This window comes from Lolium rigidum, chromosome 5 (genome assembly GCF_022539505.1).
Source record: "Lolium rigidum isolate FL_2022 chromosome 5, APGP_CSIRO_Lrig_0.1, whole genome shotgun sequence".
In the NCBI taxonomy this organism is placed as follows: Eukaryota; Viridiplantae; Streptophyta; class Magnoliopsida; order Poales; family Poaceae; genus Lolium; species Lolium rigidum.
Window position 1 is genome coordinate 24,802,353 of NC_061512.1, and position 19,552 is coordinate 24,821,904.

At 45.4% G+C, this 19,552-nt stretch overlaps 2 protein-coding genes across 2 annotated transcripts; both read right to left on the minus strand.

The window, feature by feature from the left end:
• Positions 1–1,965: 1,965 nt before the first annotated feature.
• LOC124655746 (phosphatidylinositol-glycan biosynthesis class X protein-like) lies at positions 1,966–5,298 on the minus strand. The gene is made up of 4 exons (XM_047194597.1): positions 5,281–5,298; positions 4,628–4,727; positions 4,232–4,386; positions 1,966–2,353 (listed from the first exon to the last, which is right to left on the minus strand). Exons 1-4 carry the CDS (start codon positions 5,296–5,298, stop codon positions 2,099–2,101), a joined length of 528 nt encoding a protein of 175 aa, XP_047050553.1. The 3' UTR covers positions 1,966–2,098.
• LOC124654567 (NF-X1-type zinc finger protein NFXL1-like) lies at positions 5,144–8,813 on the minus strand. The gene has a single exon (XM_047193564.1). It carries the CDS (start codon positions 8,811–8,813, stop codon positions 5,454–5,456), a length of 3,360 nt encoding a protein of 1,119 aa, XP_047049520.1. The 3' UTR covers positions 5,144–5,453.
• Between the last annotated feature and the right edge of the window lie 10,739 nt (positions 8,814–19,552).

The following is a 19,552-nucleotide window of genomic DNA, read 5'->3' on the forward strand; positions in this document are numbered from 1 at the left end:
CCCCCGAGATGGGATTGGCGGCGGCGGCGTCTCTGTAAGGTTTTCCGTATCGTGGCTCTCGGTACTAGGGGTTTCACGACGAAGACTTTAAGTAGGCGGAAAGGAAGGTCAAGGGGCGTCACGAGGGGCCCACACAACAGGCCGGCACGGCCAGGGCTTGGGCCGCGCCGCCCTAGTGTGTCGCCACCTCGTGGCCCCACTTCGTTCCTCTTCGGACTTCTGGAAGCTTCGTGGAAAAATAGGACCCTGGGCGTTGATTTCGTCCAATTCCGAGAATATTTCCTTACTAGGATTTCTGAAACCAAAAACAGCAGAAAACAAGCAATCTGGCTCTTCGGCATCTCGTCAATAGGTTAGTGCCGGAAAATGCATAATAATAACATATAATGTGTATAAAATATGTGAGTATCATCATAAAAGTAGCATGGAACATAAGAAATTATAGATACGTTTGAGACGTATCACCTCCCACTCTCCGGAGGCTGTTGACTGTTGCTACGCCACCTTTACACTTGTCTCCGCGGAATATTTTTTTATTTTATTTCTGCCACTCGAAATTTTACACGATTTATTTTCTGATTTTGTGTCGCTTTCTGTCGTCAGTGTCTAGGAGAAATGACAGCTGATTGTCATGTGGGATATATGAGGAAAAATAAAGGAAAAGGAAATGGAGAGAGGAGATGCCGACATGAATCTGGATCATGCACTGGCGTGTCAAGATCAGTTGCTAGAATAAACCATGTATTATTTGGTACGGTGGGGTACCGTGGAGTACTACTTTCAGATAATAATAATCTGAGTTATTAAGGCAATATTAAGTGATGAGGGGCCTAGAATTAATGTTCTTACTGAAGAAACATTGTAGTACTTGCTTGTTCTTTTATCATGTGCATGCATAGCAATGCGGAGAAAATAAGAGCATCTCAAACAGCGTCCTCCAAACGAGCGTTTCGGGTAAGGTGTCGCTTTTGGACGTGTTCCAGTCACGTCCCCAAACAGAAATTTAAGAAAATTAAATTTGAGCTGGAGTTTATTCAAATTTATTATATATTACAATATTACAAGGATTTAAATAAAATTTAACTAAATTTTAACTAAAATAAACTAATGGCACCTGCAGCGGCTAGAGCAATCGGTTGACATCTACTGTTGATAAAAGAATCCAATGACTAGCAACTCGTTTGCTCCATGCTCTACAATGCTCTAAAATAATTCTTCGAGTTTGCGAATCATGGATTTTTATAAATAAAACAGCTATAATTCAGTGGTAATAATTTCGAAAATACTAAAATTCAATCATGTATGCCCGCAAAACCATGACTTCAAAACAGTTATTTCACTTTGATAAAAAACCATGGGTATTAAAATATAAAAAGATACTATGCTTATTTTATACTTGTTCAAGTTCATACCTTCTGGAACTTTGTGATATCTCCTCCAACAAACCAGAATTTACGTAAAAGTTCCGAAACATGCTGATATTTAAATTTAAATTATAAAATTTCTGATTCTTATGAAAATGTGTGAATTGCTACCGTATCAGTTACCAGATCTTCATTAGCTTGGTCAAAGTAAGGAGTACCATTTATTTTCCTCCATACATTTCGGATTCCAGATGCGCCAAAACGAAGATATAGTCATTTAGATTTTCACGCCTTGCGCTGTCGAAAGATATACGCCATTATATCAGGCGAAGTTGACGCTGACCAGCGCGAACGAGGCAGTCGATTTAGACCACAAGCAAAGAGACGGCCGTGTCAGCAAGGTTCCTATCCATCAGAGACGGCATTCATTAGGCGCAGCAGACCGGAGAAACCTGACGTGGAGATTACTGTGATCGTGATCGAGACTACTCAGCAGAAGCCCATCACAAGCCCAGTTTCAAACCAAGACGATGATACCACCGTACGTCGCTTCGATCCAGCCAGCCAGATAATACCACAGTACAATGTTGCTTCTCGAATATGAAAAAGGGTGCATCCTTTTTTCCATGACAGACCAGTAAAAGTATGCGCGAAATGACGTGTAAAACCGTTCTACAAAAAAAGGCGACCGTGGCTGACGTTTGAAGTACATCAATCCATTTTGTTTCAGTACATCAGGAAATCAGGGAGGCTGCTAGGACTATGGACATGGAGCAAACCAGGGCCGAAACGAAAGTGAGGCTAGACACGAATCCCATGTGCGCATCGTCTCCACAGGGTACGCGCCACACGGCTTTCTCCAAAGGTGCGGCGTCGAGATTCTTGAACACCCATATGCAGGAACCGAGATGGGTTTCCTTTTTCCTGTAACGGACGAGTAGGTCCGGGCTTCGGAACTCAACAGTAGCGTAACCGCTGGTATCCAGAGGCTGCAAACATGCAGGTGAACATGAATCCGTGCTCATATCTGAAATAGGACTAGATGGCAGAATCTTAAAGGGATAATGAGTACTGATTCGCTAAGACCATATGAGGAATATACTGGCAAAAAAGCAAATAATTCAGAGCCACCTTTTTTACAAACCCTGCAATTATTTATGCTGATTCTATATATGAGAAGTCAAACATGATAAGATAAAGAAAGGAGTCCATTTGGAATCTAAAACTACAAGCCCAACAGCAAGTTATAACATTGAAATGAGGGTGGGGTCAGTGAACGTTGCTACAAAAGTTGGCTTTCTTCATTATTCTCTTCTTATTTCCTATAACGTCCACCAGTTTTTCCAACGTACTTAAGAGCATTTTAGGTGCAAGATTCCGTTACATATCTAAAGTTGGTGTTTCCTAGAAAATTAAACCAAATACACTCCTACTGCTTTCCTCTTCACCATAAGCATTGCACTGTCCATTGTTTCACTCAATCTCTTGATACCAATCTTTGTAAAATATTCTAAAATCATGTGAAATTTAGGTAGCCAGAGATCCACAGTCCAGGAAAATATTGAACCCAACCTACAGAGATGGCAGCGTAAACGCACAAATATACGATGAAAAGTGATTTCACGCAACTTAATTATTAGCATTCAGTTTAAGGTATGTGTTTCTGATTTCCTAGTCTCTTTTTTCTCGAACACACGCCAAAGCTTGTGTCTTTGTATATTAGAAGAAACCGCAAAGAAAGCGGGCAGAACAACAGCGTAACCAAGCTACCAACCAAAAAGAACAGAAAAGAAAGGACAACTAAAGCAAACAAAGAACAACCAAAAAAGAAAGAGAAAGACTCAAGGCTAACATTTGTTAGCCTGGCATGCTCTAGTTTAACATGCCATCTGGGGGCCTGGAGTGCAGGGGTAGGCGACGAAGTGCCTTAGCACCAGCTTGCATCCATAGCTTTGCTTCCTCAAGAATGGAAACGACCAAATCCTGCCTGTTGGGGGCAAGTTCCTTGAAAACCACCTCATTCCTAGTCTTCCATAGCCGCCAGATGGTGAGCAATATAAATGATTTGAAACCTTTTTGCAAGGTAGGGATAGCACCGGCGGTGGCTGAAGCGAACCAGGTGTTAAAATTCTCATCAGCCCGGGACATGCAGCTTAGCAGGTGCAGCTTGGACAGAATGTTGTGCCAGATTTTTTGGGAGAAAGAACATTGGACAAGCAGATGTCGTGCCAGATTTCCTAGTCTCTTGATTGACTGTACACTGCAGACCTTTTCTTGCCATGGTTCAGTTCATCAGAATTTTTAGTATATCCAGATATCCATCTCCCACACTGTTCACTAGCTTAAATATTCTTCTGGAAATTATAGGAACGTTTAATGGTAGTATGCTCAGGAGTTGATCCATAACATTACCATAAATACAAGGACACAAGTGAGATGTGACCTGAGACAATACTAAACAGAAATTACAAAATTTGCAAGATTTGCAAGATTTTTTGCAGATCTACACTGAATATTATTTGTTAGATGTTCTGCAAAAACGGAGCTAAGCATGTATTATATGCAAGTATTGACATCAAGCCACTAACCTGACCTAGAATAAGTGTTTCCTATGTTATCAGGATGCACCTTTTCAGTCTCCATTGGGGCAGTTATAATATACATCTAACCACCAAAACGTTGTTGAATATTCAAAGATTCACATAATGACATAACTCATTTTCTCAAATTGACAAAGCAAAACATGAGTGATATCTATCTTATCAAACACTTTCTATATAATAAGCACGTGACAGACCACATGAACAAAATAAATAAAGTTGATAGTTTGTTACCACACATAGTTTATTTCAAAATTAGAAGCTTACCGGATATCTAGCATGGAGAGGAAGCTCTACTACAAGGTTACAGCCCATTGACTTTCTTGGCTGGAGATCAAAATGAATCTCGACAGCTGACCGGTTGGACAGAGCTGAGGGTAGTTCAAGATTTGTGTCTCCAAAAACCGCAACATCAAGAAAAACTGCCACAATGAAAAAGAAAATTAAAATAATGTAAATGAGTAGTGATATACTCCCTCCGTCACTAATATAAGATGTTTTAACTTTTAGTGGATTCATCTATATTGGTACGTATCTAGTCTACTCTTAGTGTGTAGATTCATTCATTATGATATGTATCTAGCATATTCTGAAATGTCTAAAACCTCTTATATTTGTGAACAGAGGGAGTAGTTAAATGGCCACATCAGAGTTTGGTTTCACCTTTCCGCTCAACAAAATGTTGTAGCTCAAACGGGTCAGCAAATACCCCACTGGGGAGCTTTTCAATTATCACAAGATTGGCATCATAGCCATCAATTAACTTGTGTTGCAGCGACAGATCTTGAGTTCACTAAGACAAGGTTGGCATTTCTGCAATATCATATGAACTACATTAAACAGAGGTGATCAGACAAAAACACCATAGTAATCAGTTTAAGTCTGAGTTCCCATGAGGAAACAAGGACAAAATAACAAGAAAAACAAACCAAATGCAGCAAAGCAACTCTGTTTCAATTGCATTTTTACATACCTTAAGGCCTCTGAGAACTTCGAATTTAGCTAAGCATTAGGACAACGCAGTAATCACTAGCAAATGGCAACCAGATTATCCAGCGAGATTCCTAAGCAATTTGTAACATAAATGAGATCACACAAGCTACACTGCTGCACCTCTAGGTCGCCGCTCCACTTCACAGGGAACATCAGCAGGAGAACGACTCGGCCTAATTACAGGGAGGACACAAGAAACCAATAGCATACGTGAGATCACACAAGGTACCATTCAAACCCGGAAAGAGACCAGAGAAGGTAAATTTATGGCATCTTTTCTTCTTAGTTCAAATGAATGGCCACAAAAGAAGTAGCAGCCTTACAGGAGGATTGATTGCCATAGTGACAAAATCAGTAGTAGTCAACAGGCAACAACCAGGAACCTACTTGACAGAATATGAGTATCGATATACATCATATATTGGCCAGAAGAAAATGAGAGAAAAATGACATCTGGATAAAACAAGTCATCTCGACCAAACTGCCTCTGCCTGCATCACTCACATGATTCTTCCCAGTCTTCCACTTCGAAGTCTGGCTGCAGCTTGGGCACTGCTTTCCCAGCGCTCTGTGCTGCACTGGACCCAGCACCCACACGAGGAACAGAAGCGCTGGAGGATCCAGCGTCAGTGCGAGGAAGCGGCTTGCGCTTGTCGGTTAGCCCAGAGCTTGTAGCAGCAGGAGACTCCAGAGCATTCCATCTGTTTGTACCCATAACCTGACCAGGAGTGTCAGCATGCCTCCACACTGACCCTGGAGCTTGACCAAGCACTGTCCAGTCTCCAGATGGGTCAGACTCAGAGGCCCCAGCCTTCTTCCATGGATTTGCACTGGTCTTTGCAGCCGATACTCCGTCCCTCTGTGCTCCAACCCACGCATTGCCTGATGACGAAGCTTGAGTGATGCTGCTTGGGCAAAACATTGCAGCACCCTGGTAAGCAGATCCGTAGTCTAGCCGCCTCAGCGCTGTCGCGGCCCTAGCTGGATCACTGAAGACCGCCAAGGCATTTTTATCATTCAGCCAAACCAATTCACACTCCCCACCAAACCTCAGGACTAGAGAGCTGACGTTAGCTTCCCTTGGCAGGTCCAGCATTGCAATAACAAGCCTTGGATCCATGTCCACCATGGGATCAAAGTAAGGATGGGAAGCTGAGACAGGGATACCAGCCTTGGAGCCCAGAACACGAGCAGGTGCCTTCGACTTGGGTGTGACATGAATGGTAACAAAACGCTTGGGCTCCCAACCAGCCGCCTGAATAGACAGCTTCCACCTATCTGCAATGAGCCTGACAGCATCCCTCTTATCCTTCGTCATGTGACAGAAGACATGGACCTTGATGTTGCTTGAAGAATTCCCTCTTGTCTTCCCAAGCACAAGAAATTTGCACCTCTCCTCTATGGCCAGCACCCACTTTGGCTCACGACGGAAAAGATCAGAAAGCAACTCCGACGCATTTGAGTTCTCACCGAAATGCAATGCATCCAGATTGGGCGGTGTAATGTCAAAAGCATCAGCAAGGACCCTTTTCCTCTCCACTTTTGCACACTCCTCATCACAGCAAAATTTCCTCTGCCCAAGAGGTACCCTCTTCCCATTTGATTCCACAGGTTGGAGAGGCATTGGCAGCTGCTGTATGATGGGAACATCAAACATATTATCACCCCCACCAGCACTGCAGGGCACAGTTGAAGCGATACGGCCACAAGAACATGTAATAGACACACGGACTTCACATCTCACGTCTGGGCAAGGTGATGATGGGTGGCATGGGCTATTGCAAGTGTGCTTGCATTCCTTCCTTGGTACACCACACAACTGTCCACATGAAACTTTGCTCCCAGAGCTTGAACTAGCATCTCCATTTACAGGTGGTGGATCACAAGGGGAAGGATGGCAAGTTCTGGCGCAAGCATGCAGTCCACATTGACGGTTCTTTCCACAGGGCTGGTTGCATCTGATATCCTTTGAACCACAAGGGATGTTCCTTAACATCACATGTCCACCAGTGCATTCTCTCATCACTGGCACAACACAAGGTGGGCAGTCCCCGAAATGGCATTGGTGTGACGCTGGATGCCCACAAGGCTGAGGGACCATGCACTGGTGTGGGCATGATGGAGTTGGTGTGCCGCACGGCTGTGGCGGCGGAATAGATGTCCTGCCACAGGCACAACTGAGATCGTTGAATATGGTCTCACGGCAAGGATCGCAGTGACCGCTGTGGCAGAGATGCTGGCAGCCATGCTGCCCACAACGGAGCTTCTTGCCACATGGTATCTGGCAGAAATGGGGATCCAGGCTGTCACCTTCATGCTGAGCAAACGGCTTCGACATCGGGCAACACCACTCGCTGCACCTGTGCCTCCCGCAGTTCTTCTTGCGGCCACAAGGCTTGTTGCAACGGAACTCTTCCATCGAGACCATGTAGCACTCCACCATCCGACTTGATGAGCCACAGCGGCACCTCTGCTCGACGCGCGCCAAGCATGGTGGACACTTCCCCTCGTGACATGTAACCTTGCACCTATGAACCCCGCACGGCAACTTCTTGTCGCAGACCTTGTCACAGGTGGGGATCGGGTCCAAACAGCTCGCCCTCTTCTCCTGCAGCCCCGTCTTGCCACAATGGCATGCGGTGACCTTCCCTGGCACAAGCTCGCACTCCCCGCACGGCCCTGGGTGGCAAACGTCCTGGCAGTCATGGTTGCCGCAAGCCAGACTGTTGCCGCAAACCTCGCTGCAAGAGAACACCCCATCCTTCTCCGACAGCTTCCCCTTCACCGCCATCTCGCCGCACAACAAGGTATCCGTTTTCTTACCACAGAAGCACTGCGCGGAGAAGTTAACCTGGCAGTCCCCGCAAGGCCCGGTGTGGCAGACCTTCTCGCAACGGTGCCTACCGCAGGGGAGCAGCCGCTGGCACTGCTGCCCACATGTAACAGGAGTGGTCCGGTCCGCGCACCGCCGCACGATAGACTGCTTGCCGCACGGGCACGGCCGCTCCGGAGCAAACGCCTTGCAGGGCGGGCACGGCCCAGGGTGGCACTGCAGGACGCAGACGTGCGGGCACCTGGTGGCGTCGTTGTCGTCGGGGGAGGCGGCGGCCCCGAGGGGCTTGGAGCAGGGCTCGCCGCAGGAGTGCGGGGTGAGGAAGTGGTCGCTGGGGGGATCGCGGCGGCGGCCGCAGAAGCAGGTGTAGGCGATGTCGCGCGCGGGCACGTCGTGCACGGACTGGCACCCCGGGCAGCGCCAGGCGGCGGACGGGTCGGAGGCGCCGGAGACGGAGGCCGGGGCGCGCGCCCACTTGCGGATGCAGGGCAGGTGGAAGATGGAGAAGCAGCTGCCGCAGGACCAGACGGGGGCGGACCGCCGCACCATGTCGTAGCAGATCATGCACTCGACTGTGCCACGGGACAGCTTGTCCTGGATCTCCTGCACCAGCTGCGGCACCGCCGCTGGAGGACCGGGGGCGGGGGCATCTGCCGGCGCGGGGGAGTTCGTGTTCGCGGGCTGAGGTCCGCCCCGGGCGCGGCGGTGGCTGCTGCTGCTGTTGTTGTTGTGGTTGGACGGAGGCCTCTCCTGCGGCGGGGTTTGGCGGAGGTTGTTGGGGTTGGGGTTGGGATTGGGGTTCGGGCGGCGCTGGCGTCGGCGGCTCGGACGCGCGTCGGAGGCCGGGTTGGGGAGGGGCAGTATGGGGGCGGTGTTTTCATGTTGGGGGGCGACGTATGTGGGGATCGGATGGTGGTCGGGGGCGGCGGCGGAGGCAGTAGGGGCGGCGGATCGGGGGCGCCATACGCCACGGGAGGAGGACGCTGCGGGGTTGCCGCGGCGTCGATCGGTGGAGGGCTGCATCCGGCGGCGGTGCGGGAGGGAAAACCCTAGCCTCCGTCGGGTAGTAGTTGGGGTGGGCGAATGTGAGGAGGCGGCGGCGCGCCGGCGACTGGTGGTGATTTGTTTGGCGTCTCGGGGAAGAACAGGTGTGCGGTCGGGTTTGGGTTAGGCGCTACTAGTCGGTTCACGGCCTGACGTCACTGCGTCTGTGTACCGAGAGAGAGCGTGTTCCGGCTGTGTGCCAATGCAATGTGTACTCCTTCCAAAGTAAAATCTATCACTGTCTTACATAATTTACTACTACTATCTGTACTTCTGTACTACTTAAAAAACACGAACGTGTTCCGTAGTCAGACGGTCCCTTCGTCCAGCATCCCTCGTCAAGCGTCGCGCCCATACATCACCAATTTCGTGCGTGGAAACAGCCAGTCAAACGTCGCACCTCTACCACGCCCTACAACGCTAATTCTTTGACGCTAACTGCTCTCCTCTCTCTCCTCTCACAAGCGTAGCGCCCGCACCCGCGCCCGACCCGGTCGCGCAGTGTTCCTCGAACCCCCGGACGCCGCCGCCTTCCTCTAGCAGCCCAACGCCGCCCGCCGCCTGCCGCCTGCCGATGTAGATCCAGGCAGAACTCCCCAGCTCCCATGGATCCCATCTCTTCGCCGCCATGGATCCCGGACCCTGTACCCCATGAGCAGCCTCATCACGCGCCTCCGCGTTTTCCAGTTCCTCCGCCTACCTCCAGACGCCGGACGACCTCGAGATGGCGTGGAGGCCGCCTAGCCTTCTCCCTCCCCGTCGGCCGTCGCCTCTTTTTCTGGCAGCTGAGGTAACGAAGCGCCTCCTCAGTGAGGACATGTCCGTGAGCGGCAAGGGCGAGCCTACACCGCGTTCTCCATCTCCAACGCCATCGCCAACCTCCCTGGTACCAGTGGTACGGCGGTACAAACCCCGTGGGTCCAGTCGAATGGTTCGTTTTTTGGTGACTGAATGATTACTACTCTGCATTAGTATAGTAAAATCTGAAATCTGAATGTACTATAAGTGGTGAATTCTGTATTTTATAGATCGTTGCTTCTCATGATTGTTTGCAAGAGATTGTTGATAATTACTGGCATACACATGCCCTGCCTCGTGCAAGTAGCAGTACATGCCAAACCATTATGAGCTCTGCATCTTCGCCCAAGGGCCTCTTGCGAGGCCTCGAGTACAACGAGCTCCGAATCGCCAACAATGACCTCGCCAGCCGCTTGGCCATGCTCGGCGGCAATAAGGGCTCCAGCACTAATTAAGCAGCTCCGTCGCCTCCACCTCATGACTAAGAAGGACACAATATTGTCGAAGAGCATTTTCTAGCCTTCCTTGCTTTCATTGTGTAAATCATATCTTAGCTACAAATTACACCACGTGGCTTCAGTATTAGCAGCGGCAAAAAATCTATCCATAATGGTCTCCGGTCACACAATTCATTTCTTATTGGAAGTAATGCCTCTTTGACATTAGAGTTGTTCGACAGTTCTGTGATGAAGGTGTATATATGTTTCTGAACGTTGCTACATTTTGAAGATCGTTATATAGTATTATATGTGCGATCCTCAGTTGCAGTGAAGCATATTGTTTTTCATGTAATTATGTATTTTTATGTAGCATGCAAGAGAGTGTACATGTCATTTAAATCTACATTTTGACAGCATATAATTACATGATCTTGCTGAATGTACCTTTGCTGAAATTTAACTTTCATATATTTCAGTGCCAGATGGAATCAAAGCTTCAATATGAAATCATAAAGATAAAACCCCATTCTTGCATGTTCACAACTTAAATGGAAACTCACACCAACCACCAGGTGCATATAAAAGCAGCTTCTGTACTTGCTATTTATATGTTATTAAAAAGCATTGAGCCATTAATGTGTACGAACTAATCCTCTCACAGGAATTTGTTTGCTTTCTGAAAGATATCTTGTTTATGTATAATTAATTTAAGAGTCAACTGCCACAAAAAAGTTTAAGAGTCATAGTTTTCATATTTCTATCTGTTTTCAGTTTGTGTTATAGCGAATGGTACTGCATACATTGCTAACAAATTGTCATTTCTAAGTTTATGTACTCCGTACTTATTAATGTTTAGATTAAATACCGATCGAAAAAATTTCTATTTTTGCTTTTGAACTTTGTGCTCACATCATACTGAGGATCAGGTTATCGCATATGAGGCTGATATTCTTTTCGGCATCAGAGTTACCGTGCAATTATTTTCTAAGATATGTTCAGTATACCCACTCCTATCAAGACTTATTTGCACCATGGTTTTAGTACATCATGAATGTTACAATCTTAACACACGAGCAAGCAGCAATTTGTACACAAAGATAGATCAACAATGTTATTGTAAGTCATTAGTTCTGGTGCTAAATTTCCCATTCAGGAATGTTGCATAGATGATTTTTATTTCCCTCATGAATGCCTTGAGCCTCTTCATTTTTATCCCCCCCCCCCCCCCCATGAATTCAGAATTGTTGCATAGATAATTTCTATTTTAGGAATGTTGCATGGTTCTTTTCTAGAATCGGTTCCTTGTTCAACAACACTCTTAATTTTATGTCTAAGACTGGATGATTCATTCTTACAGTCTTTCTATCAATTTTTATTCTTTCTTTATGTATAACCATGTTAGTGGAGATGAAGCTATGTTGTGAACATGGAGGCCAATGAGATGGTTGTGGTGGCATATCACAACGGCGACGAGTTCACCAGCCTTGATGCCCCTTGAGGAGGTTGGTTGTAAAAAGAAACTCCATTAGGTTCCGGTTTTATTTACTATAGCATGTACTATTTTCATGAGCTTGACATGTTAGGACTTTAGAGTTTAACTATTTTTATTTCAGGAATGTTGCATGGTTCTTTTCTATATTTGATTCCTTGTTCAACAACACTCTTATTTTATGTTCAAGACTGGATGCTGTGAACATGGAGGCCAATGGGATGGTTGTGGTGGAAGATCACAACGGTGACGAGTTCATCAGCCTTGAGGCACCCTTGAGGAGGTTGGTTGTAAAAAGAAACTCCATTAGGTTCCAGTTTTATTTACTGTAGCATGTACTATTTTCATGTGCTTGACATGTTAAGACTTAAGAGTTTAACTTTTCTTACTGTATGTCATTTTAGTATATAGAAATATATATTTGCAATCTTAGTTTTTTAATTTTTAATTGCATATGTAATCAGTTGCCCGATTCTTTTCGAACAATATACCTCCTTTGGTATGTTTTTATCAGCATCATTTTAGTGTGCTTGATTCTTATCTCTGTTGCATATATTATGCATGGAAGTTTAAGTACCGGATATTTCCATAAGCTTAAATTCAACAACAGGTTAATATATCTCTGAATGTGTACCTGCTGTCAACAGGTTCAGCTAACTGTAGTATTTCATTTCAGTGTGCCGAGTGTGAGTGGATGTCGATGTAATGCCCAGTGAGTCCAATGTTGGAACGACCGATGAAGTAATTGAATTCCAATCCTGCCAGTGTCTTCTTCCACAATTTGATTTCTCTACTCTATCCTAATTCTCCGTGCCCTGAATCCTAGCTGCGGCCATCACACCATAGGCTATGCTTCATATTACAATGATGTGTACACATGGAATTTACCTTGAGAAGCATGTGCAGGATAAATTGCACCTCAGACGTTTGTTCCTACGCATTAGCAAACACATTTTTTCATCAGATTGGTAGCTGAATATATTAGCAGAAAGCCTTTTAGATAGGAGAGATGCCTCTAATTTCCTTTCTTGAAATAATGATTGTTGCTCAATCGTGGAAAGAAGTGTTAGATTCTCAATTGTGTGACTGCTTGACTTCCTAACTTGCTTTCACATTTTTGTGTTGGCAAGTACATGAGTGTCTATTAGCGAGTGGTGTGCATCATCGACCTAGACGAGGATCGACATCAATCCAGCGAGTGAATGGTGCAATCATATCATGTGCTCCATTTAGCGAGTGGTGTAGTGGAGCAATCTTCGCGTATAGGACATTGTAAATTTGTATTTGTTCCCTGATTGCAGTAATAAGACGGGAGCTTTCAGAATAAGCGTTCGGTGGACACTATTGGAGAACCATTAGAAAGGCTTATTTATAATAGGCGGGTTGTCTTTTGCAGTATTCTAAAGTGGTTACACAAGTTTTACAGGCCTGGATTGTGGACTGCGGTAAAGGAAATTCCTTTGCGCTGGGCTACCACATTAATGTCCAATCTAATTTATGGACGGAGGTATAGTACATGACATAGGTCGACATGGACAAGTTTTTCAGTAGTGATGGCCTCCATTAAATAAACAATGAAGAATTCGTAAGCATATTTATTTGTGCTCATTGATACAAATGTAACAATACACATCTCTATGCAGATATTTTATTATGCAAATCATAGAGAAAATGATCATTTATTCATGAAATATAATGACTTGTTATAATTTTAGCATATTTTCTATTTCTGTGATAATTACATGTGTTTTTAAGAAAGAAAAATTAAAAACCCGTCGCAACGCACGGGCATTTAACTATACCTAATAATAAATGAGCTAAAGTTTCTGTTAAAATTTTCGTCTAACTTTTCTATTGGACCGTTTTGCCCTCCCACCAAATCGCATAATACGGCAAGATGCCATCATAACGGTTCGCTTATTTTCTTCTCCCCACCCTGGCCGACCGAACGGCCGCGGAAGGGCGCGTCCCCAAACTCCGCCTGCCCTGAGTCCATCGCCGCCTAGCACCCAAGCCGTGCGAAGCCGTGGTAGTTCGCACCGAGCCTGGCCTCCCGCAACAGCGTTGTGGCACGGGATCCGGTCAACCGAGCCTGGCCTGCTGCTACAACTCTCTGGCACGGGAGCCGGTCGAGCCGTTGACGGGCGGCGGAGCGGGCCGGCGGCTCGGCCGGAGACGGAGCTACGAGCGGCGGCTGTCATTATCTTCCGGTCAACAAACTCCCACGAGCCAATTCCTATGTGAATTGCCTCTTCTATGATTTGTTCCCGTGGATAATCCCATTTCATTTTCTTTTGTGCTAGATCCAGATTAGTTTTCGTTCTGTGCTAGATACAGAACGGTTCATGAAAAAGTTAGGTTGATCCAGATTCGTTTAATAGTCTGTTGCTAATACTCCGCAAGAGCTCGGGCAAGACCAGCGGAAGCGATATGGTGGTCGCCCATGCAATCAATCCTAGGAAGCTTGACGAAATCCGAATCTAGGAGAAGCAGTACCGTCTTGAGCTGAACAGATTCATGACTGCCCCGCGCCCTGCGTCTCCAATCTTCGGCCGGACTGGGTCTTCGATCTTTTAGCAACACCGGTCAATTCAAAACGGTGGTCAGTCCTTGGTCTGTAGCTTCGAGTGCTAGGAGCATATTGCTTTGATTTTACTTTCTGCATTTATGTGAACGTTCTTGATTTGATACCCAACTTAAAATTTGCAATCCTTGGTCGCCTGGGGAGGCACTACGGTAGAGCACCGTTGGGATTGTGAGAGGAAATAGGATTTGTCGATGGTTTTGGGCCGGGAAAAATGATGCTAGACACATGAGATGGGTTGATCAATTGACCACATAGTGGTCTAACGGTGGGCCCCACATTTTAAATCAGTTTTATTTGCTGAATTTTTTTAGCCTGGTGTGGACAAAAGGAGACCGAGCTACAAGTAGCATTTTATTTTCTTAAAAAGTCAGAAATCATATTTGTAAGTTCCAAGCAAATCTGAACAAAAATCGTAGATGTAGCCAATGATGAAATCTAGAAACATACAAAATCTCAATCTCAAATTCATTGTATTTTAGGCTACACAAAAATGACAAATGTGTGAATCCGAGTATATATAGCGAATAGTACACATTTTAAAATTATAAAACTTGTCAGTTTTTGTGTAGCCTAGAATATAAAGAATTTCACATTAAAATATTGCACGATTGTAGCATACATCATTGGCTACATCTAGAAAAACAATTAGATTTTTTTGGAACTTTGAAAATATAACTTCAGATTTTTTAAATAAAGATTTACATGTAGCTTGGCCTCCATTTGTAATTTTTGAATTTCAGGCATGTTTTTTCCCATACACAACGGACCATAATATTTCTGAAAGAAGTGCGGGTCTTTACCGCCATGCCACGTAATTTAAATTTATTAATCTGTCTTATTGCATTGAGGTCATTGGCCCAAATTTTTGCTGATCGCAATCCACATTTCACATTGGCGTCCAAAGATCTATACCGCTCGTCAAACCTTCCTCAAACCGAGAACCGATGATCCGACCACTCAGATACCATCGAGAATTTTGTATGTTTTCGTGGCGTAGATTTTCTTACGTCCCGGTGCAACGCACGGGCCATTTTCCTAGTAAGATAAAAAAATTAACTAATAGTTTTGGGTTTTCAGTTAACAGCAAAAAGTAAACTAATAGTAACAATAACTAGACTAAAACGGAAATAAAACTAATAACAACAAGATTACGTTATTTGTTAAAACCTTGAGAAATTGGTTGTCTTTCTCTAACCGGATCCTTTCTAGCTTAACTTTTTTGTTGTTTTCATTGTGTATCGGTGGATGGAGATATGTTAGGGCCTAGGATTCACCCATATATATATATATGGAATAAAGATAATATTAAGAGCAACATCTGTCATGTTCAAATAAGGATAAATATTGTAGGCTTTTGATCCACTACCACATCTCTACAGCCCATGGTCTTAAGTTGTCATTAATAAGTAATTAAATAGACCAAAGCTTTACCCACCATGATCCCAAATGGATCTTAGGTCCTCTATTCCACTAACCCTTCTGTCATTGTTTTCGATCTAGAGGTTGAAGCACCAATCATACCCCCTCATTACCTTGCTTGATCCTCGAAACTTGAGTACCTGGCAAGTCTTTAGATCAAGGCAAGAGATGATACGTTGCTAGGCTTCACCCAAGCCCGCAGCCTATGTGGACTATCCACTCATAACGAGATCAAAGATCATAAACATTGCAAAGATTGATTCAATATAAATCTTAAGTAGTCTTACAATATTACCAATCACCGAGATCGAGATTACAAGTAAATGGACTATGGCTATGGAGGCGGAAAAATGGATGTGGAGATGGTGATGACGGCGGCTCGGTGATGGATCTTCTCCTCAGATGTGATGTGGTGTTGGCGACTGCGACCCTCCCTTGCAGCATCTGGGGGTCAAATTATATAGGGATCCCTTCACGGAAGTTGCTAGGGTTGGCTTGGCAGAGACGGTGGCAGAAATACGGGTGGTCTCTGCTCGTATATATCACTCCTCGTTAAACCTTCTAGAGGTCTCCTTCGTGAGGCCTTTGACTTGGGAGTATTGAAAACTCGTGATTCTTCATTAATTGGTCCAGATTTCACCATATAAGTGTATATTCCTGAAAGGAAAAAATTAAAAAGAAGATTTCCAAATCGCGGTGGTATTTAGTCATTAATGACAACTAGCAAGGCAAGGCAAGGCGGCACGCCGCGCGTTGCTTGATGCTCCTGAATGGCGTTGTGGAATTGTTTCATAGTACATATATTTTTATTTTCTTACAAGGGCCAATTTAATAAGGAAAATGATTGCTTTCCCCCGGGGTTGCACGCGCCGCAGCCTCCTGATCTCCTGCCATTCGATGCAACGCATCCCATGGACGCACGTGTGTGGGCCCTGACAAAGGATTAACTTGTCAATGCCTACAGATTGTAGACTAGGGTTTTGCTAGAAGTAGAGGGCAAGTAGATCTCGAAGGTTTAGGCGGAAAGTACTCGACGATTATGAAAACTAGGGTTATGTTGACAGTAGATTCGATCCTTTCTTTGTCCCTCGACTCCCCTTATATAGGAGGTGGAGCCGAGGGTTTTCGTTTTGTACAAGTTACGGAGTCTCGGACGGTTTCTAACTCATCCCGCCAGATTACAAATAACACTTCCTATTACAACTTTAGCCTTCTTTAATATATCTTGGGCTCCCGAATCTTCTTATTCTCCGGATAGTGGGCCTTCAGTAAACTCCGGGTACTATCTTTGGCAGGCCCATTTGGGATGCCTATGTCAGTAGCCCCCGAGATTTTGCTTGAATCGTAGAGTCAAGGGAAATCTCGACTGTTTATATTTATTCGAGAGCTTTTATTTATGCTTCTTCACATAAAATTCTATATTGTACAGGGATAATGGTAGTTGGGGCTAGTTCATCTGACGGATCAGGTACTAGTTAACTGCTCTAGTGGCAATCCGCAAAAACCTACTTCAAGATCACGTCCCCGGACATGATCTCGGGATACTCGGTGTAAACTTCGACGAGTGCCGCTTAAGGTCTTACCATTCTGTCGAGTCCCAGTCAAATTTATCGGGTACCTAACGCGTCCGTTAGGATTTTTCTTCGTATCGGTTGATACGGATAAAAGTAGCAGAGCGCAGTCTTTGGCGATGCCACGCCCAGCAGAACGGATCTGGGGTCTTACCTTCGCAAATTTGCGGCATTCGGAAATTGATCGCAGCTTTGGCGTTCGAGAATATATTGTCGAGTGCTTTTCGCCTTTGGAATAGCACATTTTATCGAGTCATATTTGATGACTTATTTTGTCTTCCCGATGGGAGTATATGTAGAGTTATCCGTGTAACTCGAAATATACTCACTTCGTTTATTTTGATAAAATTCATCGGGCACGCGAACAGCGTTCCCGATGGGAGTAGCCCCCGAGGCTACATCCAAGAACTTGTGCTTGGGTGTAGGCTCCACAGATTAGTATCCGTTGCCGCTCTATTTATAATCTTTCTCGACAGTTTTAACCAGCGCTCCCGATGGGAGTAGCCCCCGAGGCTATGAACAAATGCTTGCATTTGGTCATAGGCTCTCGCCTTTTCTATCTTGTCATACTCGAAATTTTCTATTTTTCCAAAGTAGCCCCCGAGCATTTGGGCAAAAACTTGTATTTGATCAAAGGCTCCAAAAGTATTCAAATGATTTGTCTTGTCGCCATTCTCTTTTTATTTTTCTTGTCGACATACTTTTCCCTTGTCAAATTCTCTTCATGTTTATCAATAGTTGGGATTTTTTCTGTCTTGTGGGTCCATTGTTCCCACCACGTTAATACGTCGTGCAAGTGGGGGACACACGTCCTCCGCTTTTCCTGGCGCACGTACAGTAACGCCTGTTCCATTCCTTCCCAGTAAAAATACCTTTTTACCCTTGTATCTACTAGATCCTTTTGCACCACACGATTTCTTCATCTAACGGTGCACTGCTTCGTCCGAATCCTATATAAACCTTTCTTCAACCTCGGTCCAGTCCTTCGTTTGCGCCGCACATCTGTTCCCCTCTGCAAAAACTTCCCCTGCGCCTAACTCTGTTTGATCTTTCACACGCCCAAGCATTGCTTTGTCCACTGCCGTTGATGCCACCACGCACGCGTCTCACTCGCCACAGCACACCCGATTCATCAATGGCCGCCGCGGATCTAGGAACTGCGGAGTGGGAAAGGTCCAAGGTCACAAACCAGGATGTTAACCTGCTGAAAAGGCTTGGCTTGATGAAGAAAGAAGACGCCATCCGCTTCCCCAGCGAAGAAAGCTACCCCAACCCTCCAATGGAGTACCGGGTTAGTTTCGTTGATCATCTCATCCGCGGCCTTTCTACCCCAATTCACGATTTCCTCCGCGGCCTTCTCTTTGTCTACGGGATTCAGCTACACCAGGTCGACCCCCAATTCCATCCTTCATATTTCTATTTTCATCACATTGTGCGAATGCTTCCTTGGAATCACTCCAAATTGGGTTCTTTGGAAGCGCATTTTCTGCCTCCGCCGCAATGGCTCCCACAGCACCACCTATAACATAGGTGGAGTTGTTATCTGCGTCCGAACTGATGTTGATTACTTCGACGTCAAATTTCCTGATTCTGTCCAAGGATGGCGCAGAAGGTGGCTCTATATACACGAAGAAGATGCCAACTCTGTCGAGCACAACATAGTCCCTTTTGACGGAAGTGCCAAAATTCAACGCCGCCATTCCTGGGATGCTGAAGCTTCCGAAGAAGAGAGAAAGGCGACAGAAACGCTTATGACTCGTATTCATGAGCTTCAGAATACTCGAGGCAAAGAACTTTCTGGTGTTCAAATCATTGCCTACTTTCTTCGGATTAGAGTGCAGCCTCTTCAGGCTCGCAAAAATCCCCTTTGGACGTATGCTGGTGAGAATGACGCCAATAGGTTGTCGAAGGATCTTGCTGTGAAGGACTTGGAAAAACTTGTCCGAAAAATTACTTCGCTGAACAAGAAGGATCCTATTCCTTCCTCTTGCCGCGTGAAACCATATAGCTCTACCAATCCTCTCCCCAAGGTATTTTATCTTCTCGAATTTATTCCTTGTTCCGAACTTTTCCTGCATCTCACTGTTTTGATATTTCTCTAATATTTTCGACAGAACCATCCTTCTATGGATTCGCTTCCTCCTCTTCCTGAGGGTGGAGATGTCGAGGAAAGGGCCATTGTCACTGATGACAACCAGGAAGCCCCCTCATTTGTGAATGGAGAGTGGATTTGGTAGCCGCGTGTATACGTGAGCACGCATCCATTACCGTTGGATTTGCTTTAAGATGTTGAGCTCACAAACGGAGCCAAACGGCGTGGAGCCTCCTTTTCCTAATCCCACCGCGAGCCGACCCTACAAAGAAAGCGAGCCGAACTGCTAAAGGTGCTCATCGCTGTTGACTCGAATTGGGCC

Bases quoted from the DNA above. Each gene is read 5' to 3' on its own strand.
- LOC124655746 (XM_047194597.1), bottom strand. The intron at 4,387-4,627 runs GTGAAACCAAAC...TCATTGTGGCAG, and splicing joins ACATTTTGTTGAGCGGAAAG to TTTTTCTTGATGTTGCGGTT. The intron at 2,354-4,231 runs GTAAGCTTCTAA...GCATGTTTGCAG, and splicing joins CTCTCCATGCTAGATATCCG to CCTCTGGATACCAGCGGTTA.
- LOC124654567 (XM_047193564.1), bottom strand. From the start codon at position 8,813: ATGCAGCCCTCCACCGATCGACGCCGCGGCAACCCCGCAGCGTCCTCC.